The sequence below is a fragment of the Lygodium microphyllum genome, chromosome 6, assembly GCF_053477565.2.
Source record: "Lygodium microphyllum isolate KBCC chromosome 6, Lygodium_microphyllum_v1.1.10, whole genome shotgun sequence".
NCBI lineage: Eukaryota > Viridiplantae > Streptophyta > Polypodiopsida > Schizaeales > Lygodiaceae > Lygodium > Lygodium microphyllum.
The window spans coordinates 36,504,498-36,529,627 of record NC_141140.1 but is presented as its reverse complement, the minus strand read 5'-3'; the positions used below and the strand labels follow the sequence as shown (position 1 = coordinate 36,529,627).

Below are 25,130 nucleotides of genomic sequence, written 5' to 3'. Positions count from 1 at the left end.
GGACATGGACAATTCCCTAGGGAGCAGCTTGAGGAATATTTGTCATATCCAATATCCTGGGAAGAGCAAGAATATCTTAACGAGCACTATGACAAGCTCCTATATGAACGCATGCAACTCATCTCTAACGAGGAAGCCGATGAACTACACTTAGCTGTGACATTCAACGAAGTGCTTTGCCAACCAAACCTCTTTGAGATAGAGCAACTAAAGCGACAATCAGAGAGTCAATGTCAATTTGAAAAACTTTGGTTTGAAAATCCCGCTACAATGGCTGAACTTGGAGCCCAGATTATGAGAATCTCAGAGGAGCGATTGACCAAATGGCGGGTCTCAAAGAGACCCAATCTATGTGGCGCCAACTTCCTTTCGAGTGCTGACTACCGTTCGGGATATGGACTTAGCCGGAGCTAGCCAAGAGAACTCTCTAATTGGTAAAATTCTCACTAAGGAGGAGCTACATGTTGCCAATAGACTCGAACAAGGTACCATGCTACTCGATGTTGCAAAATATCTGTTGTTATTGAGTAAGATGTCACAAGTACTAGATGCGTATGCTACACTCCAGTACAATCCTGAGTTCTACAATTGGTTTTTATCCTCACGAAGTGACATGGATTTATAAATGTATATCTAAATAAACAATGTATTTCGTGACTGTGTTTGTGTATAGATAATACCAAAGCCAACACACATACAAGCAATGATAATCAATCGTAGGTGATATGCATCAAAGTCAATACCACGGGATTCAAATAAGTGATGCCTCTCTGAGCTACACCTCTTCATTATGGTTAAAGCATATGACTTGCATATGTACTCTCCCGAGTTGCCAAGTAAATGCAGGACGACACAGGTCTCTGTACGAAAGCGTTCAATGTCCTAGTCACCACAAGACCACCAACCCCACAAAGATTTATGAAGAAAGCAATAGAAATACCAACAATAAAGAGCCAGACAGAATCCCCAAGGGAAGAGAAAATCACCTCTACAGAAAGCACACATTGCATTTGAGCATGGCCCAAAAGCATAGATATCGGCTACTCTCTCTTTCTTAGCCAAACTCTATATCCAGGTAGGAGCCACGCTCTCAGTAATGACAAATATTTCTTCATCCACCAGGATTCAATTCGCTAGATGCTCTGTTCCTTCACCATGCACAACTCACTCCGGTTGATATCTCAACTGTACTGATGTCTCACATGTTACAAAGAGGTTTACAAAATCTCAAGTGTATCTCTCTATCTCAATAATTGTTCCTCTAGCATCAAGACTAGTAACACATGTCAGAAGTGGAGCAGCGGTGGAAGCATAAACATGTGCTGAAATAAACTGCTGAAACACAAGACAAAAAGAGAAAAGAAAAGAACACGATATAGATGAGAACTCAGATGTATGCACGGGAAATGAAATCCATATATCTGAACACGAGACAGTCGCATACAACAGTGAGTCACTGGCTGCGTGGGCACTGGCACTGGCTCCTCTCTCCACAGAGTCTGCAGATGGTGAAATGAAGTGACTAACTGAGGAGGAGCCACTGAGTATAAATAGGCTGAAAAAGTGGGGAGCAATAATGCTGTTCGGACAGCATTAAAGCTGGCCGACTGGTGCATAAAATGCTCCACTGGCATAAAATGCCACACCGGAAAAAAACCTAAAATACCTAATAAAAATGCCCAGCCCAGATCAAGCTCAGACTCACACATGAGCTGACAAATACTCTGCTAACACCCTCTCTCAGATCATGAGTGATCTGATACAATACAATAGTACAATGAAAAGGGATCAGAAACTATACAACATAGAACCACCAAGTAGAACCATGGATACCCAAGCAGTGGGTGATCAAGCCACCACCAAGGTGCCTCGGAGAGAACCTGATGTCGATGTCGAGTGTACCAAACACCTGAAAATAGAGAAAATCATAGCATGTCTTTGTGTCCATCATCAATGTCTCGCAGGAGCATACAAGACCATCCTGTCAAAAATGCCTCTGAACATAGGTGACCATGGATTCCCCGCCTTCGGCCAGACCGCCAAAGTGTCCCCTCATGTGAGCTCCAGACGAAAGCCTCCCGCTCTCTGTCAGATAACCAGCTCAGCATGAACCTGGATGTCAATCCCAGCTCCAGGATTTGATTCCGCCAGACTGAAGTCGATGCATCAGGGACGTCCCTCTCTGGAACCTGTGCACCTGTATAAAAATATAGATGAGGCGCGACTGCCCCATCTGAACACCCGCTCACACTCCCTCTCTGGCACAAGAGAGTCGTGAGGGATGACCTCATCACCACCACTAGAAAGCAGCCGAGGAAGGGGCCACCAAGCCCTTCCCGCGATCCAAAGAAGAGGATCCCTTCCACGCCTTGGACTTCACCTTGGCCGGAGGATCAGAATCGGAATCTGATAAAGGAGAGGACTCATCGGTAGAGCCAGCATCCCGCTTCGTCTTCTGCTCCTCCTTCCTGGAAGCCGCTAACTTCTTGCAGTCCTTCCGCAAATGTCCCTTCTTGCCACAGTGGTAACACTGGGCCTTCGACTTCTTCTTCCCGTCACCCCTCTCTGAAGCTACATAAGCCTCACCTCCATAATGTGCCAAAAGCCGCCCCTGTAATTTCAAGGATGTCGCATGGTTGTCCTCATCAAAATCTTCAGGAAGAAGAAAAGGACGGAGAGGTCGAGGAATAGCTCCACAGACGATGTACCATAACCGCTTCTGCACAAACCAAGCTTTCATGACAGCACTCCATGTGAGACAATCAGGTCCATGTAACTTATCATCAGTGGAAGTGCACGGAGGAGCCATATGGAGAGGATAAGAAGAGAAGTAGAGAAGAGATGGAATTGAGAGAGGAAACACAGCCAAAACACAAGCACAGACTGTAGAAAATGAGAGTTCACATGCAATATAACCCAAAATCTGATCAATAGAAGACAAAATCTGCTGCAGAAAGTTAAAAAATCAGTCAAAAACTGCCAAAAACAGAGAAAACGGCCTGAAGTAACAGTCACCCAGCCACGAGAGATGCTGAATCAGCAAAACGCAGGCTGTAAACTGGAGAAAAACAGGTAGAAAACTGTCGCCAGCAGTTGCAAATGAAAAACGCAGGCAGCAGAGGGTACGTAGGCAATAGAGGGTGCGGGGGCAGCAGGCGATGGCAAAACTGCAAAAAACGCAGGCTGAAAACAGCCCCAAAACAGGTCGCTTGGCTGCGACAGCAGTCGTCTGATTAGCAGGGGTACAAAACAGTCCTGAAATCAGCAAGAAAACACAGCAGAAACACAAATCCTGAAAACTGATACCATGTCAGAAGTGGAGCAACGGTGGAAGCATAAACATGTGCTGAAATAAACTGCTGAAATACAAGACAAAAAGAGAAAAGAAAAGAACACGATATAGATGAGAACTCAGATGTATGCACGGGAAATGGAATCCATGTATCTGAACACGAGACAGTCGCGTACAACAGTGAGTCACTGGCTGCGTGGGCACTGGCACTGGCTCCTCTCTCCACAGAGTCTGCAGATGGTGAAATGAAGTGACTAACTGAGGAGGAGCCACTGAGTATAAATAGGCTGAAAAAGTGGGGAGCAATAATGCTGGTCGGACAGCATTAAAGCTGGCCGACTGGTGCATAAAATGCTCCACTGGCATAAAATGCCACACCAGAAAAAAAACCTAAAATACCTAATAAAAATGCCCAGCCCAGATCAAGCTCAGACTCACACATGAGCTGACAAATACTCTGCTAACAACACAATCATCTTTGTAATATCCATTTTTCATAGCCTTTGAATCTCGACGTTTCTAAATCCATATGAAAGACTGATAGCCTCAATATATTGCATTGGTTATATTCATTTTATCCAAAAAAAAAAAAAAGAGACAAAAAAAAGAGGAAAAAAAAAGCACTCACAATCACAGCACAACACCTAGGGGTCCTCAAATTAGATACGTCTAGTGACCTTGGTTGAGTGGCTCTGTCCCTAGTCCCCTAGCCCTTTACACATCCCCCACAATTGTTCAAGGCACATTAAGGGCAGGACATACCTAAGGAGCTTGTCTCGCCTATGGTTAGACCTCTCACCCTAATCCATTTGCACGATTCTTTTTCGCACTCCATCTCAGTACCATTGCAATCAATAATGGTGAGCAAGGCACTAAAGACCATGGAAAGTACACCGTACTCTTCAAACAATACACATAGCTACCAGCTACCAAAAGCTCATGCATCATTGAGCTCAATTATGCTACATCGTGTTGTCAAAATCACAAATGATGTCTCAAGAAGCCTTCGAGTGTACTTCTCAATATAGGTAATTTTTTCCATCCCATTGAACCCTTGCTTCATCCATATACTACTATGAGAAACCAGACCAACAGCCTTCTAACTACGTAATATCTAAGTATGCATGTACACTCATATAATATCTTCACCACAATCTATACACAGTTTGGATCCTCAAGTGCAGGACATTACTCTCGACTTGCCTCACCTAGAGTTCAACCTAGCTCCCAAACTAATCAAGCTACATGTTGTGCGCGATAAGAAGACTAGCACTACCCCCATGGAGAGACCACATATAAGAGGTTTTCAATTGCAGGTATTGAAGACTCCAACGAAGTACCATCAGCTTTTCATCGACACTCAACTCTGAATTCTTATCCTTTATCATCCTGCAAGCCCACCAAAGAATCGTTGCCCGTCGAATCCCCAAAACATCAACACCTGTGCCAGCCATGAGTACAACTCCCAACAAAAACCAGCCCTATCACCAACTTTAACAACCCTATCACCAACCAATTAGGCAAACAACGTGTCCCCAACGACCTTCGTCCACATCACCACCAAAACTCCTCCACTGCAAACCATAAATGTCCCTTCCACCCACGTTTTCAGTACATGCCAAAGCTTGATACCTACGACAGTGAGTGCCATGGGACTCGCACTCATCTAGGAGGGGGGTAATGTTAACCCTCAAACGAACAAGGTGGAAATTTCAAAAAATCTAAAGCGAAAGACAAGGCCAAGGCAAAAGTGAAACGAAAAACGAAGGCGCACCGAGAAAAATATGAAAACACAAGAAGTGTAGAAAAGTCCTAAATTAAAAAAAAAGGCGCACAAAAAAAAGCGCAAGTCAATACTTTTGTAAAAGAGCGCAAGGCGCACCATGATTTATTTTAAGAGCACCGGGCTCTTACCTGTGCAAATTGAAAATGTAGATAGGCAGTAGAAAGGAAACTAGAAAGATAGGAGAACAATGAAAAAAAGAACCTAGGTCGCAGCCGGCCATGTCAAAAAGGAAATAAGGGGATGACCGCCCAAAAGGAATTTAGGGTTTTTTGTATAAAGTTGAAAAATAAATGAGAAGCTCATTCTTGTGTGTAGCCAAAAGTAGCTAAAAGCTCATTCTTATGTGTGGGTGAGGAAGTGAGTGTGTGAGGGTGAGGAACCATGGTGGAGAAGCTCTCCATCTTCTCCTCTCTTCTTCTCTTCTCTTCTTTTCTCTTCTCTTCTCTTGCTTGTGGCAATGGAGCTTGAAGCATAGAGCTTGAGGACTGAGCTCGCTTGAAGCTTGCACTTGGATCATGGAGCTACAGGAGTGCTCAGGAGAGGAGGCAACTCAACGGGCATGGAGGTAAGCTCACTACACTCGTAGAGAGAGAGCGCGTCGGCTATGTGAAAGGTAGCCATTAGTGCTCGGCTTGAAACGCTTGAACAATAAGCGGTCCGTAGGTCTTGGCGGTTAAGCTTGAGCTCACCTCTACAATAAGGGAAAGAATATTATATTGACTAAAAAAGAATATTGATACAATGATGATGGACTAATCAATCCCCGCAAGCGGCCCAAAGAGTTAGTGAGGGCACTAGATCAAGCTAATGACGATAGCAACACTAAGCACGGAAAGTCAAAGTGCTCGAGTATGCACCTACAAAGGGGAAGACTAAAGATTGAAGAGTGGTATCTGCCAAGTGTGAGGTGGGCTGGCTATAAATAGCCATAAATGCCCAAATCTAGCCGACCAACAATAAATACTGGTCACAGAGAAAGAAATGCTAGAAAAAATAGAAGACACCCCGAAAATATCCCAGATAACAAAGATAATGTCTGGCAAGTGTAGGCAAACTGTGAAAACAGTAACTCGCCTAGGAATACACACAGGAAGCCGACAAATAAAGAAAATGCACCTAAGCTACCAGAGCTCCTATGTCTCTACCACACTTTGAGAGGAGCTCACAACTAAGAAATGACAAAATAACATGACTAGCACAAGCACGCTAACAGATCCCTTTTCTAAAACGACAAACATGATGAGCAAATTAGTTACTAATGTCTACATACTACAACCTACAACCATGTTACTTTTAGACCCTTTTTTTTTTTAAGGTTTCCTTCTCTAATATCTATTGCCTAGCACCTACTATCAAATTGGCATGCCTCTAGTGTTTTTGACTCTCTTTTTGCTTTAATATTAATTACCCTTATGTTGACTCAATCTTCAATATTGTGATTTTTGCATCGTGTACTTGTATTCTTTGTGCATGTCCTATTATTTGGCACAAAATATATTATTTGTTAGTTGTTTTGGAGATGCTGTCACAACTCTATAGAAACAGAATTTGTATCCTTTTTCATTAATTTGTCTATATAATGATTTATTAAATTTATTTCCTTTGCACTAATTAGATATAAAGAAAAGTGCATTGGAGCTGGCCACTGATGAGTGGTCATAGGTTATGGTGGACCCACACGGTGGGTTAGAGAAAAGATAGTTCACACTTCCACCTATATGACCCGATTGGGCGCCTGTGACTAGAACTCACGCATATCAGGGTTAGACTCGCACACAGAAAGGATTGATGCCTTGAAGTGTGGGCTAGATCCACCAGAACAGACAGTTACAATCAACAAGATAGCATGATCATGAAATGCTTGTATAATGTGCATGTGTGGGCTGAAAGCTTGAAATGCACATTTCTTTGCATAGGAAAGTCACATGAAGATTCGGATACCATTTTTGCGATGTACACGGAAAAAGCTTTCATATGATACCCATATTGGGGGGGTCCCTAAATTCTAGGAGATCCCTAAATTTTAAGAGGTCCCTAAATTTTAGAAGCCTCGAATTAGCCTAAAAATGCTAGTCCTAAAAAATAGGGATGTCATTCTAAAAATAGTAAGTTCTGTACTCTGACTGTGCTTACTAAATTTGGTTGTTTCTATTCTTGACAGTATTCAACCCAAAAAGGAAGGCCATAAAGAAGAGACAAGTGTCAAGACACTTGTCACACAAGTTTCCAAGTGTCCCACCACTTGTCACATCTCATGACATGTGGCTGGACACTTGTCTTGTGCTACTCCACTTTCCCCTTTTGTACTAGCTCTTCCCTCTCCTATAAATAAGAGCTCGTTTTTCTTCATTGATCATCATTTTTCTTTGCTGTAAACTCATGTACAGCACCCACAGATAGCCAGAAACTGGCCCCATCCATCCCCATCATCATCCCCCACTTCTCCATTATCAAATTCCTCCATATTCTCTCTTCTATCACTGTTGTTTTACAAGACAGCAAGCCTGTAAATTCATTACAGCACCTTCTTCTTGAGCTCTTTCTTCCATTTTAGCTACAAGAAGCAAGCTCTATCCATGTACTGCTGATCAACGATGGAGAAAGGCTGATTTCCCCTTTTTCTTCTCTCATACTATAAAGAAATCAGTTCTTATCATTGCATAATAGATAATGCATGTGTGTTTGTACATCTTTGCATGATCTTGTGAGAGTGAGAATTACTTCTTCTCACTCTCAGGTTGATTGTAACTGAGCTCTTCCCTAAGGGACTTGGGTTGAGCAAAAATACATTCCTTCGGGGGGGGGTTGCCCATCTTCAACCCTCAATCTTGTCTCCATTACTTTTACATTTTCATGGCTGTAATTTTGTGAGTAATTTTCACTTTCAGCTTTAAGTGTTCATTCTCTTTTATATTAAGTTTCGAAAACAAGCGAATATCATAATTGTTAAGCATACTACGTTGTTCGGGGCGTTTACAGTGGTATCAGAGCTTTGGCTCGGTCCTCACCCCCAACACTGGTAGTGCTTACAACTATAAGTTTGTTTGTTTTCAGCCCTTGCATTGAGTGCTTGAGCATATTTTTTTTCTTTAGTCTCAATGGATCAATCGAGTGCTATCCTTCAAGCCATTCAAAGTCTTAGAGAGGAGAATCAACAAATTCGTGAGCAACTTCTCAAACTAGAAAAAGTTGAGAATCCCAAAGAATTCAAGGAAAGAAGCCCATCTACTTCAAGGAAACAAAGCCATACCAATGAAAGGAGCCGATCAAGAAGTCCAACTACTTCTAAGAGGCAGTCCCATTCTACTTCAAGAAAGAGATCGCGTCGAAGCTCATCCTCTTCTTCAAAGTCATCTGGCGCCTATTCTGATGGATCCTCTTCTAGTAATGAAGAGTCACACCCTTCTCGTGGAAGACCTCATCATCGTCAAAGGCGTCGACATTCTTCACCCTCGTCTCCATCTTCATCCCCATCAAGCACTTCATCATCTTCAACCTCAATATCCGAGCATGGACGAAGGCATAAGAAGAAGAAGAAGACTAAGTCACTATCTCAACTTGAAAAGAAGATCAAGTTCAGTATGTATGATGGTTCCCGAAATCCTGATCTTCTTCTGAAGTTTATTCGTCAATTTCAAATTTTGTATGGTCGTGACAAGTATAAAGAAAAAGAAAAGATTAAGTTTGCAGCTTTACATTTAACCGACTTAGCCCATACTTGGTGGACGGGGTTGGAATATGATCATGCTGCCCCAAAATCATGGCGGTCCTTTGTTCCCCTGATACAAAGCCAATTTCTTCCTGTTCATTTCAAAAGAGATGTAAAAATGGAATGGGATTGGCTTTGGCAAAAGAAAAATGAGTCACTTGGTGACTATACCAAGAGATTTTGGGAGCTACTTTTGAAGGTCCAACATTTCAAGAAGATCAGCAGTTCGGAAAAGCTTAGGAAGTTTCAAGGAGGTTTGCATTTTAAACTTCGTATTGCTCTTAATCATTATCATTGTTCTAGTCTCAGGGAACTCATTGACCATGCTGAGACATGGAAAATGGAGCACAATGGCAACAAATCATTCCAAAAGAATGATAAGAAGAAAGTAGCTGATGATGAGGAGTATTCAGCCCCAAATGAAGAACAAAAACAGTGGCAAAAGCAGCCACCATCAAATCAAAAGAAGATGAAGCCCTATGCACCTCCTAATGCTCCTCAATTTCGCTCCAATCTATACCCACAAGCAAAGCAATTTTCTGAAGAAGAAAAGCAACGCTTCATGAAAGAAGGGAAGTGCTTTAAATGTGGACAAACAGGCCACATAGCGAAGCAATGTCCAAACAAGGGACAAAGCAAGGTTTCTGACAACAAGCCTAAGTCGCCAGTGAAAATCAATGCTATCAGTGATGTAGTTGCAAACACAACTCACACTCCAGAGACGCGCAAATTATTAAAAGCTTGGGGACAGTTGCAAGAATGAAGAGATGGACACTCCGGCAGAAGTTCGCCAAGCTTTAAATGCTGATGAAGGTGACACAGTGAAGACTGTGATACCCTACATTGGCAAGCTCAAGTTTCAAATTCAAGGCTACAGTGACGAAGATACCTTCTGTATCGGAGACCTTGATGGTTGCGATGTGATTCTTGGCATGCCCTGGAATCATAGAGTAGATTCAACCATCTTCTCTCAGAAAAAGAAGGTAGAACTCACCAACAAAGGCAAGAAGTACGAGATCCAAGCTGGAGTTTCTGGAGACACTATACCTATGGTAAGCCATATGCAAGTCTCTAGAGCAATTAAGGATTGTGTTCAATGTTGTCTGCTTTATGTCACTGATGTAAAAGATAATATGAATGCTAAAAACCAAGAGCAACTTCAGCTCTTGGAAAAGTATAAAGATTGTTTTTCGGAAGATCTTCCTTATCAGCTTCCCCCAGAAAGGCATGAAGACCATCATATTGATATTATCCCGGGCAGTTCTCCTCCTAATATAGCACCAAACCGTGTGAGCCGTCCTCAACAAGAAGAAATCAGAAAGCAAGTCGAAGACCTACTCAACCGTGGGCTAATTAGGCCAAGTAGCTCACCATTTTGTTCACCGGTTCTTCTTGTTCAAAAGAAAGATGGCACATTCAGGATGTGCATTGATTATCGAGCCCTCAACAAAATCACTGTGAAGAATCGGTTTCCTATTCCCAGAATTGACGACATTTTGGATCGTCTAGGAGGCTCAAAGGTTTTCAGCCGCATTGATCTAAAGAGTGGTTACCATCAAATTAGGGTAATACCACAAGATGTACACAAAACTGCTTTCCGCACTTCATACGGTCTTTATGAATTCTTGGTGGTTCCTTTCGGATTAACCAATGCACCAGCCACCTTTAATCGAATGATGGAGCGCATCTTTAGAGAGCATCGACAATATGTCGGTACTTTCTTTGATGATATTCTTGTCTTTAGCAAGAATGAAGAGGAGCATCATCAACACTTGGAAATTGTTCTACAATTACTACAACAAAATCAACTCTTGGTAAATGGTAAAAAGAGTGAATTTTTCATGCATAAAATAAATTACCTTGGGCATGTCATCTCTTTTGAAGGGATTCAGATGGATCCTGAAAAGATCAGGATAATCCAAGAATGGCCTCATCTTCGTGATGTACATGAGGTGCGATCGTTTCTTGGCTTATGTTCTTATTACCGCCGCTTCATCAAGCATTTTGCACATATGGCTTCTCCACTTCATGACCTTACAAAGAAGAAGATCTCTTTCCAATGGAAGGAAAAAGAGAAGGCAGCCTTCACAAGGCTGAAAACAGCTCTTACTTCTGGACATGTTCTTATCATTCCAGATCTAGTAAAACCATTTGTGGTGGAAGCAGATGCTTGCGGTGATTGTATTGGTGCAGTGCTAAATCAAGAAGGCCATGCCGTAGCCTTTGAAAGCCGCCGTCTAAATGATGTGGAGAAAAGGTATGACATTTATGAAAAGGAGCTCTTAGCAGTGGTTTATGCTTTAAAGATATGGAAACATTATCTTTTAGGCAATGAATTCCTTATTAAAACCGATCATCAAAGCTTGAAGTATTTCAAGACTCAAAAGCATTTGCAGGAGAAACATGCAAGATGGGAAAATTTCTTGTTTATGTTTCATTTTCAAATTATGTACACTCCAGGGAAACAAAATGTAGTTGCTGATGCACTTTCTAGAGTGCCTCGCATTGCAACTATTACAGTGGCTCATCATGAAGATTTTCAAACGATGAAGAATACTTATGATGAAGATACTGATTTTGCAGCAGTTTGGTCAAATTTACAGCAAGGAGGTTCTCATCCAGATTATTCCATCAAAGACGGTTACCTTCTCATGAACAATCGCCTTTGTGTCACTCTTCCTGTTCGACAAAAGGTGCTTAAAGAAAGTCATGAACCCCCTTATGCAGGGCATAGAGGGAGGGCAGCCACTCTAAGTGCAATTGAGCGCTACTTTTATTGGCCAACATTACGAAAAGATACACATAACTTCATCGAGGCTTGTCTGGTATGCCAAAAATCCAAATATGATAGGCAGAAGATTCCAGGATTGTTGCAACCTCTTCCAGTGCCCAAAGATCCATGGAAATCTATCACAATGGATTTCATCTCAGGTATTCCAAGAACACCTCAAGGTCATGATATGATTTGGGTCATAATTGATAGATTCAGCAAACAATCACATTTTATTCCATGTCATAAAACATTGAAATCCGCACAAGCTGCAAGACTTTTCATTCAACATATCTTCAGATTACATGGTATGCCTTCTGAGATCATTTCAAATAGAGACTCCAAATTCACAAGTAACTTTTGGCGTGCTTTATTTGAGAATTTGGAAACCACTTTAAAGTTCTCCTCAGCTTTTCATCCTCAAACTGACGGCCAAACAGAGGTGATGAATCTCACTCTTTTGGATATGTTGAAAGCTTATGTTAGTGAACATAAGTCACAATGGGAGAAATATCTTCCATTATTGGAGTTTGCTTACAACAATACAGTGCACTCATCCACAGGGAAAGCTCCAAATGAAATAGTACAGGATAAAGTGATTCCCCCTCCAATTATTCGCACTAAAGATAAGATTTTTGCTGCTGATGAGTTTGCTTCAGATTTAAAAACCGCAGTGGATCAAGTTCGAGCCACTATCAAAGTTGCCCAAGAGCGACAAAAGAAGCAAGCAGATAAACGAAGAAGACCTTTGGCTTTTGAAAAAGGTCAATATGTCTTACTAAAGTTTGATAAAAGCAGGCTCAAACAAGGTTCTGGTCAAAATTCATCTTTTCCAAAACTCTCCAGTAGATACTTTGGACCCTTCAAAGTGATTGAGAAAATAAATGAAGTTTCTTATCGACTTGAGCTTCCTACTCATTGGAAAATACACAATGCTTTTCATGTAAGTTTGCTAAAACCTTACATAGGACCAGAACCAAAGGAACCCATTACTGAAGATCCCCCAGAAGTTGAAGAAACAAAGCAACTCTTGGAACCTGAAAAGATTTTGTTTCTCAAGGATCGAACCACGAGAAGTGGCCTTGTGACACGAAAATTCTTGCTAAAATTCAAGAATCTACCCACAACAGATGCACAGTGGGTAGATGAAAAATTCATGAAGGATTACCCAAATATTCTACAACAATATCAAGAAGCTTTTCAGCTGAGGACAGCTGAATAAAAGCCAGAGGGCTGTCACAACTCTATAGAAACAGAATTTGTATCCTTTTTCATTAATTTGTCTATATAATGATTTATTAAATTTATTTCCTTTGCACTAATTAGATATAAAGAAAAGTGCATTGGAGCTGGCCACTGATGAGTGGTCACAGGTTATGGTGGACCCACACGGTGGGTTAGAGAAAAGATAGTTCACACTTCCACCTATATGACCCGATTGGGCGCCTGTGACTAGAACTCACGCATATCAGGGTTAGACTCGCACACAGAAAGGATTGATGCCTTGAAGTGTGGGCTAGATCCACCAGAACAGACAGTTACAATCAACAAGATGGCATGATCATGAAATGCTTGTATAATGTGCATGTGTGGGCTGAAAGCTTGAAATGCACATTTCTTTGCATAGGAAAGTCACATGAAGATTCGGATACCATTTTTGCGATGTACACGGAAAAAGCTTTCATATGATACCCATATTGGGGGGGTCCCTAAATTCTAGGAGATCCCTAAATTTTAAGAGGTCCCTAAATTTTAGGAGCCTCGAATTAGCCTAAAAATGCTAGTCCTAAAAAATAGGGATGTCATTCTAAAAATAGTAAGTTCTGTACTCTGACTGTGCTTACTAAATTTGGTTGTTTCTATTCTTGACAGTATTCAACCCAAAAAGGAAGGCCATAAAGAAGAGACAAGTGTCAAGACACTTGTCACACAAGTTTCCAAGTGTCCCACCACTTGTCACATCTCATGACATGTGGCTGGACACTTGTCTTGTGCTACTCCACTTTCCCCTTTTGTACTAGCTCTCCCCTCTCCTATAAATAAGAGCTCGTTTTTCTTCATTGATCATCATTTTTCTTTGCTGTAAACTCATGTTCAGCACCCACAGATAGCCAAAAACTAGCCCCATCCATCCCCATCATCATCCCCCACTTCTCCATTATCAAATTCCTCCATATTCTCTCTTCTATCACTGTTGTTTTACAAGACAGCAAGCCTGTAAATTCATTACAGCACCTTCTTCTTGAGCTCTTTCTTCCATTTTAGCTACAAGAAGCAAGCTCTATCCATGTACTGCTGATCAACGATGGAGAAAGGCTGATTTCCCCTATTTCTTCTCTCATACTATAAAGAAATCAGTTCTTATCATTGCATAATAGATAATGCATGTGTGTTTGTACATCTTTGCATGATCTTGTGAGAGTGAGAATTACTTCTTCTCACTCTCAGGTTGATTGTAACTGAGCTCTTCCCTAAGGGACTTGGGTTGAGCAGAAATACATTCCTTCGGGGGGGGTTGCCCATCTTCAACCCTCAATCTTGTCTCCATTACTTTTACATTTTCATGGCTGTAATTTTGTGAGTAATTTTTACTTTCAGCTTTAAGTATTCATTCTCTTTTATATTAAGTTTCGAAAACAAGCGAATATCATAATTGTTAAGCATACTACGTTGTTCGGGGCGTTTACAGATGCTTATTAGTTCGGTGTGCAAATTTCAATGTATAGTGTTTTCTCATAATTCATTAAAATATGCTAGATATTAGGGTCACGCATGATTCAGGTCCAAGGTCAAAATCTTACCTAAATCATGCTTTCATGCGCTTCTGCATTTTGACATTTGATTGGCACATTGGCACATGGAAAACTCTGACTATTAAAGCTAAATCTCACTAAGTCGACTCTTTTAAAGCTCTCACAATTCATTCCCAACATGTACCCAGCATTTACAATAACAATGGCCTGATTCTTTTTTCCCAACACAGCTCTACACGAAGAAAATAATTTGGCCAGCAGAGCAACATTAAGTACTTGGCACCGGCAAGGGCTTGTCATTTAAAAGAACACTCTGCAATCCTTCAACTTTCAAAGCTCCATCACCATGAACCACGAAATCCATGTATCAAAAAATGGGCATGCCATTTGGACGACTAAAACATGATTTTGTCAGAATAATATCTCCTGTTTTAGGAGAAGATGTTACTAATCAGACTATGTTCCACCACAATGTCACTAAACTAGAACTAGAATCAACAATGATGTCATGGAGGTTTGTAAGACTGTCAATCACAGATACAGTACTGCAACAAGTGTTCTGTTTGTTTCGGTCACAGAGGGATCCTGAAGAGTGGTGGTTGAAGCATAGTCCAGCTTTATGTTAGAGTAGTACAAGTTGCTAAAAGTGTATCAAAGCACTGGAGCAGAGAGCTGCCAGTCATTTATCTTTTATTCACAATGCTTGTACTCAAAGGAACTAAGTATTTAAAGAAAATTCACGTCAGATTTAGTTGAAGAAAGATTATGAGATACATGTGCAGATTTGGCTAACAAAAAGGTGATAAGACGTTTGTGAGCACCTTCCAATCCTTCAAAGCTCTCCATAAAGTTGCAAATTCGGGAGGACCTGCGTTCCATTAAACCCCCACCCAAAAAAAAAATGTCATCTGCCAGAACTACATACCAGGAGATGTTTTACTCATGGATTTGTGCACTGTGTACATATTGTTTTGAAGGAATCGCAGATCAGAAAGTTTTAGTCTATTCGCGTGCTTGTATTGCAGCGCAAATTGAAAATACATAAGCAAGCGATTGGCAAGGCTCAAACTGAAAAAATGAGGACTCGCCTATCTTTTTAGAGTTCTTGGGACCAAACAGCATCATCATCAATCGCACCGTCCTAATGCTGAAAGTTGAAGTGACAGATAGTGCCCTCTGCAATTCAACCTCATCGATCAGGCCACTTCCGTCACGGTCCGCATTCTGAAACGCCTGGATTATTTCATGGTCGGTTCCGGGAGGAAACATGTGCTGGGAGCCGTACGGCTGAGGAGGGTAGCCAGGGTAAGGGCTAGGGTAAGCCTGAGAATATGCCTGGTTGTATGCGTTGGGGGGGGGATGCTGGCCCCATGAGCTGTAAGGGCTGCCATAACCAGCAGGATTGGGGGGAGGCTGGGAGTAAGGGACGCCATAGCCGTGCTGCGGTGGTGGCGCCCCCCAAGCACCTGCTGGAGGGGCAGATGGATTGGGCTTCGACATGGTGATGTACTGCTTCTTGTACGTGACAGAGAGAAGCTGATGGGGCAAGTGTCTTAAGTATGCAACGGAAAAAGGATACAACAGGCACAGAAGAAGGAACAAGAAAGGGTATAAACAGACAGACAGACAGACAGACAGAGAGAGAGAGAGAGAGAGAGAGTTTGCCTCTCCAACAGACTGAGAATTATGCCAGAAGAAAGGACTAGATGGAGATGTCTCAAATGAGAAAGGAGGGAGGATGGATTGATGGAAAAGCGGGATTAGACACTGTCAAACCCGCCCGCGCGACGCGTTTTGATTAGACATGTTGTATCTCTTCCATCGCCAACCTGGATCTAAGCTCTTGAGAAGGACAGTGGACACCATATTGTTGATCATAAGTCAACAGCATGCCTTAATTTGAAATATTTGGACGAGAAAGTATCTTACATTATAATCGAGGGGCACCCAGGTCCCAAACCCTTGGCTACCAACTTTTTTGTTAGGTGCGAAGTTGGTTTTGTATTATATTCCAAAAGTGAGTAAGTATTTACATCACCACTATGGGTTACAAACTTAGGTCATGACAACCCTTGGCTACTAACTTAATACAATGTCTATCTTGATGATTGGCCAGGTGGATATATAGCCCTTAGTGTTGTGTTACCCTTTATAGGAGGACACCCTATTGCACTTGGGATATTTTGGACTCCAGAGTTTCTTTGCATTGTGATACAACATAACCAATTATCAACACAAGATGATCTAGCTTCTAACTACACAACGAGTCATTACAAAGTTCACAAGGCTTTGCCTCGTCCACTTGGCACTTTGCTCATAGAACTGGTCTCTTTTTCTCAACCACAAAAGAACACACCTTTCAAGGATTCATGACACAACTCTGAGAATGAAGTATGCACATGACAACATAATCATATTGAAGATGAGTGGCTAAACAAAAGGACTACAATGAGAAAGCATAGTCAAACAAAGCCCTACAAAGGCACCCTAAAGTATAATTTTACAATGGTCATTAAGAAAATCTTTTTTTTTCATGCATGGGCTTTATCATTTAGCAAGGATGCATCTACAACGTTAATGATTGCAATTGATGAATTTGCTTGCCGATCGCATGGAATACTTGATCTCGCCTCCTTGACAGCACAATTCCACCACATGCGTTGAAGATATTGTCCCACATTTTAATATGAATGGATGTCACTGTTAATTGAGGTATCAGTGGTCGTCGTAACCTTTCTTCTAATTGAAAAGATTTATATATACATGAACTCGTATCAAACATGGGCAAGTTAAATAAACAAATGCAAAGCAAAATGCTATGACACTCACCTAAATTTGAAGTTGGGGTTGGATGCGAACATATGCATTGGTTTTTAGGATGGCATCAAGCACAACAAAATCAAAGATCTCATGATAATCCCAAAACTCTCAAACCCATGAAGAACGTAATTTCAAAATCACTAATGCAACCAAAGGGGCTAAGGTGAAAGCACTACACATGTGTGCATTGGTAATATAACTCCACATAAGTCAAAGTTGAAACATTCAAGTATGGGAGTATAAGGAGGCACTCAACAATGCTTGCAAGGCTACTATGCATGATGGCATTTAAGAGAAGGGAAGCGAATTACTGAGATGGACTCATCCTAAATAAACCTATTAATTTCTTGAACTAGCTCATAGTGACATGTGTGGCCTAAATATAATCTATGGTTGGTGCAAGTCATCCTAAGCATAGTTTTGGAGACATTGTAGCCTTGAAACAAAATTGTTAGCTCAACTTGAATCAACTTGCACTTGGTTCATGGAGAGTGTTGCTTCCAAGGCCTTGAGGACCAATATTCACCCCTTTCCCCTAAAGGAATTTGATCCATGGTTCTATCTATAGAACCTAATTCCTATCATATGGATTCTTGATTTGAAAGCTACTTGACTAACTAGGCCCACCTAGCCATAAGACATTCTCATTGGGGGTGAATCCACTCAGTTTCCACTCACACACCAAAAGCATTCTTTTTGCAACTTTCTCAACTATGTCCTTTACAAAATTCATTAGCATGTGCCTTTATCCATATATATAAAAGAAAATCAAACAATCCTCTCAAAATAATATTTAATTAAAAGCAACTTTATATCATTTGCTCCCTTTGGAGCAAGCACCCCAATCATCAAAATATACAATCCTCCTTGGACTCACACCCTTATCTAGAATCAAGTGCTTCGATGCCACAACATCAAGCTCATAGAGGTTTCACTCTCCACATCATAGGACCAACAAGGGCTTAAAACCAAACCTTTACTAGTTCCCTGGCTACCATAGGAGCAAATCACTCCCCCATGGATGCCTTATCTACCCCATGCATGGGCCAATGCTCTTAGTAGTTTGTTCACTTGACATGTGTGTAGCAACTTCACCAACATTGAAGTGGCATGGCAAAGGCCTTGGAGAGGCACAATGATGAAGTACTACTTGATTTGCTTGCCTAGTTGGAATGCACATTCATTAGCAACTATCTCAACAACCAATAACATGTGGCAATCAATACTAAAATAAGGATCATTGAAGAAACCAATTTTCATTATCTCTCTCTCTCTCTCTCTCTCTCTCTCTCTCTCTCTCTCTCTCTCTCTCTCTCTCTCTCTCTCTCTCTCTCTCTCTCTCTCTCTCTCTCTCTCTCTCTCTCTCTCTCTCTCTCAACTTGGGATACTTCTTGATGTTTGTCCTTTTCAAGACTTAAGTCTTCATTCCTTTTCAAGTCCACTAGGGGCAAATGTCTTGAAGTATCCCTTTTTGCCATATTAGTTTCCTAAGGGTCAAGGTGTGTGAATATATCAAGGGTTTCTTGCATCTCTTCTAATAATGATTTCCTAAGAAGAAAAGTAGTCTTCTTGAACTCTCTTCCAATAATAGTTCCCAACAATGAAAATAGTATCTATTGGCACTCTCACGAGCAACACCACCGGGCCTACAAATTGCTTATTATTTCAAGCATTTCAAGTAAGCGAGCTAAGGCTACCTCTCACATAGCCAATGTGCACTCTCTAATCAAATGTAGTGAGCTTACCAACTAATCCATTCATTGTAGTCTAATCATACAAATCCACCAATAGCTCCATGATCCAAGGAATGCATTCAAGCAAGCCCCATCTCCATGCTCCAATTGTCTACTTGTTGCCCAAAGAGAAGAGAAGAGAAGAAGAAGAAGAAGAAGAGAAGCAAGAGCTTCTCCAAGCTGGTCCCTCACTCTCACTCACACTCTCCCTCTCTCCCTCCAAACAAGATAGATACAAGAGTAAGAAGAGAGCCACAAGTTTGCACACTCCAAGAACGAGCTTATCCTCCTATTTTTTGGCTTATATACATGTCCTCTTTTTTGGGCATCCACCCACCCTTGGGTCCACCAACATTGGCCCTTTCTCAATACATGTCTTGCATTCTTTCTAAGACTACAAAGCATAAATTATTCTATATGTCATTGTGAACTCTTTGATTTTACAACTTGCATAGGAGGGAGCCTAGCACTCGTACAACTTGAATTATTTTCCTTGTTTGGTCCCATTCAAACTCTTGCTCCTGCACTTGCTTGCACTTCAAAATTTTTGAATTTTATTGTTCTTTTTCTTTCTTCTACTACTTTCATCCTAAAAGGGGTTAACAATACCCCCCTCCTAGCCAAGTGCTAGCCCTATGGCAGTTTGAGGTTCAATGGGATCCATGCACAATTGGTGCCAGTTTGGAGTTGTAGAGAGTACTAGTAGTATCCTTGTGCTTTAGGCCAGTGTGTGGCGGGAATGGAATTAGCTTTGGATTCATCTTCAGGAATAGGCTCACTACCAAAGTAGAAGAGGGAAGGATCAGGACGATATGGGCCACCAATGTTTCTGGTTTTGTCGAGTTGCTCTTTAGGCTATGTTCTCACCATAGAAGGATGTGTGCACTACCTAGGGAGTGTCTATCTCACTATGTTGTGACTTTTGTACTTTTGTAGGTATAACTGGGAGATGAGTTGAGCTTGGAGTGTTGTCTCATACTCAAGAACCCAGTTAGTGTTAGGGGGGGGAGTGTGGTGCAAAACTTAGGGAGACAAGTTTGCTGACATTCTCAGGACATCCTGCCCTTGATGTGCCTTGAGTTAATTGAAGTGGGGAAGGGCTATGATTGCGTGTGGTCCTCATTCTTTTTCTTTTTTCTTTTTTCTTTTTTGTTTTATGTTTTCTGTAAAGCATTGTGTACAAGTAAATGAAAAGGACTTCATTGGGCCCTCTATGATCCCTAGGTGGTGGTCGAGGTAGGGGCCACAACGATACCTCTAGGCATACTTTGGTCATCATATAGGTCTTTAGTGCAGATCTTACTGCCAAGGGTGTTGTTGGAAGGAAAGGGTGGCTACAACTAGCGAAGCAGCTGACATTGATGTCTTCCAGTAGCTTAAAACACTTGGAAGGAAAGGGTGGCTACAACTAGCGAAGCAGCTGACATTGATGTCTTCCAGTAGCTTAAAACACTATGCAAGTAGTAGTGTAGCATGAAGGAGTAATCTCACGATGGTGTACCTATCTATTCCTACATTCACATCAAAGAACAATGGGTGGAGACCCTCCTCTTCCATCACCTTCTTTTGATTGAGCAGTTGAAGAAGTAATCTTTAAAAATTGCACATTGTAATGAAAGCAAGATCTAGTCAAGAAGAGAAAGTGGCACCTCAAACACCTTGTCATGCCAATAATCTGCTGATTCGCATTGCCACAATCTAAGGTCTTGAATCTTTTGCTTTGGCCATCTTTTCCCTAACCTTAATGATACACAAATTACCTTCTATGCAACTGTCAAAGGCAACACCGTTTTGAGCCCACGTTGAAAGTTAAAAGTAAATTGCATAGACGATTCTTGAGCCTCCCATTGTTCCCAATTGATAAGTACTCTCCTCTTTGTGAAAAGGGTATGCCTGATGTGGGTTAAGCAGTGGCAGTGAGCTTCCTTATACTTATTTCCACCCATTCTCTTCTTCTATACAAGGCTTCCGTAATAATTCTTGGAGGGGTGAGTGCTCTTTCTATTTTGTGATTTCTAGTGGTGAGGATATTGATTGCTCTTGTTCTTCTTGTTCCTAGTTTGCTTTAAGCACAAGAGGTGACGATGGTGGTGCTTCCATGGTTTGGGCAGGTTCTTTAATGATGGCTATTCCAATCTCATCTGTGGGGAGCCCCATTTCCCTAAGCCTATGCACTTCTTCCTTCGCCATTCTATCTCTCATTAGGAAATTGTCACTTCTAGACTATCCTTGAGTGCATGCCTAGTGAGTTGCAATTTCTTCTTGAGGTTGTCCAATCATGTCATCCTCACATGGTTGCCACACCTCAAGTAATATGTTGATGAAGCCTTGTTGCTGAACTTGCATCACTACCTCAATTACCTTAGCTCTTTCTATTACCAGGCTTCTTTCACACTCTATTCTTGTGCCCCCTAATGGGGTACAATAGTACAAGGTTCACCCTTGTTGAAATCTCGTTGCTTGACATGTTTGTCAAACTAGGCCTTGCATCATTCTTTTTCACACATGAGTGCATGGGTAGCTAGTAATCATGTTTTAGAAAGTTTCTCTAACTCAAGCAAGCAATTAGTCCTTGCTGCTTGTCCCTCCCATCTTTTCCGGACAACAATTCTTTGACTTGGAACAAAGAATTCTACAAGCATGATCACGTTTGTGTTGTATGTTAGTCTAAAGGGAATTTGATTAGTCGTTGCTTTGTAGGCTATCTAGTATGCCCATAGAGTGATTATGAGTTTATTGTCCTAATCGCTCCAAGAAGCAGAGACAATTTTGGTCATGACATTGAGCATTGTTTTGTTTGTGGACTTTGCCTAGTTGTTGGCTTGGGGATAGTAAGGGAAATATTTTTTATGAATGATTATAAAGGTGGACAACAAGTGTGCAATCACCTCATTAATAAAGTTGGTGCTTTGGTCTCTTATTATCTCAATTCAATAGCTAAATCAAGAGATCACATGTAAATTTTTGTTATGGTCCTGGTATTGTTCTTTCTAGTAGCTCTAGCTTCTACCCACTTGGTCAGATAATATGTGGTAACAATGATGTATCTTGCATGCGAGTATTGTGTTGTAGGGCTTATAGCTATGACAAAATCAATTCCCATTTTTCAAAAGGTTGCCTTGCTATTATTGGTTGAGCTCCATTCTATCCTTTCTAATTGGAAATTTGGTGCACTGGCAATCGTCACAATGCTTCACAAACCTTGTAGTATCGCGAAATAGGGTAGGCCACCACAATTGCGATTGCAAGACTTTTTGAATAGTGAAATTTCCAAACAAAATGGCCTCCAACAATCCTTGGATGCACTTTTGTTAAGAATTTATGCATTTCATGTTTACAAACATAGCATCTTAGCAACCCATCCTTGCTTAAGCGATACAATTGTCCTGCGAGATCAATAGATATAGCTATGCTTTGATCATGAGGCAATGTAGTCTGGCTTTTTCTATTGATCTATATGATATTCCTTTTTCTAATACCTCAACAATGCCATTTGCCTAGTAAGGAGTGATATTAGCCTCAAAGAGTTCTCCATCTTTCGAGATCCCAAACAGATGAGCGTCTGGTAGGTCATCCATGATGCCTTCTTCAATCAGCTCCCCATTAGGAACGTGAGAAAGATGATAAGCCATGTAATGATGTTTTCCCTTTTCCACAACCACTGAAAAGTCAAATCCAAGGAGAAGCAATAACCATCTAGCTATGCACCCTATAGTGCATGGCTTGTTCACAAAGTTCAATAGAGCATGATGATCCACAAATAAAATAAAATGGGGCTGCTAATAAATAGTATCGAAACTTTTTCATAGCGAAGCACCATAGCTAATCCTTCCCTCTCGATGGTGGAATAATTCATTTCCGTATCCGTCAGTTGCAACAAGTGAAACTCACTGGATAATCCAAATTTTGTTCTCTAGGTTGGTACAAAACTGCTTCCACAACAAAATTTGAAGCGCGAATATGCACCTGGAAGGTTATGCTTCAATCTAGGGCTTGTAGGATTGGTGTAATAGTCAAAGACTTTTTCAATTCTTTGTAAGCACATTGGCATTACTTAGTCCACTCGAATGGATCAACAGATTGTAAAGTGGCCGCACAATGAGTGCGTAGTTCAACACAAATTGTTGATAATATCCTATGTGGTCGAGGAAGCATTGAGCTCCCTTGTAACTTGTTGGTGGGGCAGATCAACAATGACTCAGACTTTAGAAAAGTTAGTAGCAAAGTTTTTCCTCAAAACCACATGCCTTAAGATGCATCCGTGTTTTACCAAGAACTTGCACTTTAAGAGGTTCAGGGAGAGACCATATTGCGTACAATGTTCAAAGATCACTCAAATTTTTTCAAGATGTTCAACATATTGGGATGGATGGAGAGATCGTTTACAAACACTTCCAACCATTTGTGAAGCATGTCTTTGAATGTTGTGCATATTAACCATTGGAAAGTGGTAGGAGCAATCGTCAATCCAAATGGCATCACTATATATGCAAATACGCCCCCATTTAGTGTCACATGCCATTTTATGCCTATCATCCGCATGGACTTGCAATTGATTATAGCTCGAGAATATGTCAAGGAAGCTATAAGATTCCTTTTAAGTGACTCTCTCCATCATGTGTTCAGTGTATGCCAATGGATAGTTTTCTCTCTTTGTTGCTACGTTTACTTTCTTGTAATTCACACACACTCAACTTTTCCATTTTTCTTCAGCATTATCACAATTGGCGACACCCAATCAATGTGGTTTATTTTGTAAATGAATCCAACATTCAATAGTTTGTCAATTTCTTCTTTGATAGCATGTGCATGCTTGGGATTCATAGCATATGGTCACTGTTTTGACTAGGACCGCATCCGGTACCATGGGAATATATTGAGTGTGACGATACTAGGGTCTACTCCCTTGAGCTCATCAAGTGACCAGATGAGCACATCCTTGAACTCTTGTAAGAGGGTTATAAGGTTAGTCTCCTCATCCTTGGTTAGTAGGTCATTGGCAATGAATACTAGTCAAGGTTTTTCACCTTCCTTGCCTAAGTCAACTTCTTTGACTTTTGTTGGGCATTCTATTAGTTCATTGGCATACCCCTACCATTTGGCTCCTGATAGCACCACTATTCTATCCCCATTTTTGAATTTGGTAAAACATTTTGGAAGATCATGCAATTTATTTTGCTTTTGGACATAAAAGTTTTTTGTACTCTTTTTCCTTTCTTCCCTTAACTATTTGCATCGTAGGTAGACTAGAAGATCCCCTTTAGTGCATCAGTTTTAGAAATCAATAAGATTTTGGATCACTATCAGAGCTAATTTCCAACTTAGAGTTAAATGCATGGCCTTCGCTGGACAAGGGTGTTTCTCTAGGTGATCGTAGCTCTTAAGCAATTCCAACTTTATATGGTGTTACTAAATCACCTTGGTTTGAGCCCTGCTCGCTCATAGTCTAGTACTTCTAGGTATTCCAACTAAGTATGATTGCAATCCATTTTGACTATTCCATTGACAAGAAACATTGGGGATTCTGTGGGCTTAGAATTGATGATTATCTGCTCAAATGTATGGCCATTAGTGTCATAGTCAATTGTTTCAAGGTCTATGTGTGAGGTTTTATCCCTTGATTCACAATTTATCTAGGTGCTCTTTATATCTTCTACATAAGAAAATTCATCATTAGTGGTTGCTTCTTCATCAATGCTTTCATTCTTTTCTAGGAGAGCCCAATTGTAGAGTAAATTCAGGTCATGTACCTTCTTCCAATTCCAATGTTAAGCTTCCAAAATGTCCTAAAGTAGTTTGAGATTTGCACATGGATTACCTTGCAACCCTTCCTTGAGGTACTTTAGGATTCTCATTAACTCCAATTTGTTTGTAGCCACATGATAGGTCATGCGATCTCCTACTTCTAGTTTAGTACTTCTAGACATCATGCAAATTGGGACTGATGGTAATCAATCCCCTATAGCATTGGAAATTCCTTTCTGCTTGGCATGTGTGCTTAGAGTGATTGTGGCATGCTTATACCCGTCTTCATTGTTTGACAAGGGAAAAATGATTGCAATTAGTATATGCATCCAGTCTTGTTCGTTGTTAGGGCAAGGGATGTACTTTGTTAGAGCTCCATAATTAGGCATAGTCTTTGCATCCCCTCTAAGCAATGTAGAGATAGTGTCCAAGTTGACAGGTGATGTCTTCTCGGTGTCCATCTCTATTCTAACTACTTTTGAGTGGTCACCAAAGAACATCAACCCATTTTCCCAATCCTCA

General features: G+C 41.0%; 1 protein-coding gene across 2 annotated transcripts in view; it reads right to left on the bottom strand.

The window, feature by feature from the left end:
- LOC148034461 (calcium-binding protein CBP-like) overlaps positions 1 to 16,206 on the bottom strand; it is a 45,783-nt gene extending 29,577 nt beyond the window's left edge. The window contains exons 1-2 of one of the 2 annotated variants that reach the window (XM_087679399.1): positions 15,399 to 16,206; positions 15,132 to 15,178 (exon numbers count right to left, since the gene is read on the bottom strand). In XM_087679399.1, the coding sequence (XP_087535525.1) occupies positions 15,132 to 15,178; positions 15,399 to 15,810 (459 nt within the window). In that variant the 5' untranslated portion in view covers positions 15,811 to 16,206. The remainder of the gene's footprint in view (positions 1 to 15,131; positions 15,179 to 15,398) is intronic. The other variant, XM_087679398.1, reaches the window with a different exon arrangement.
- Between the last annotated feature and the right edge of the window lie 8,924 nt (positions 16,207 to 25,130).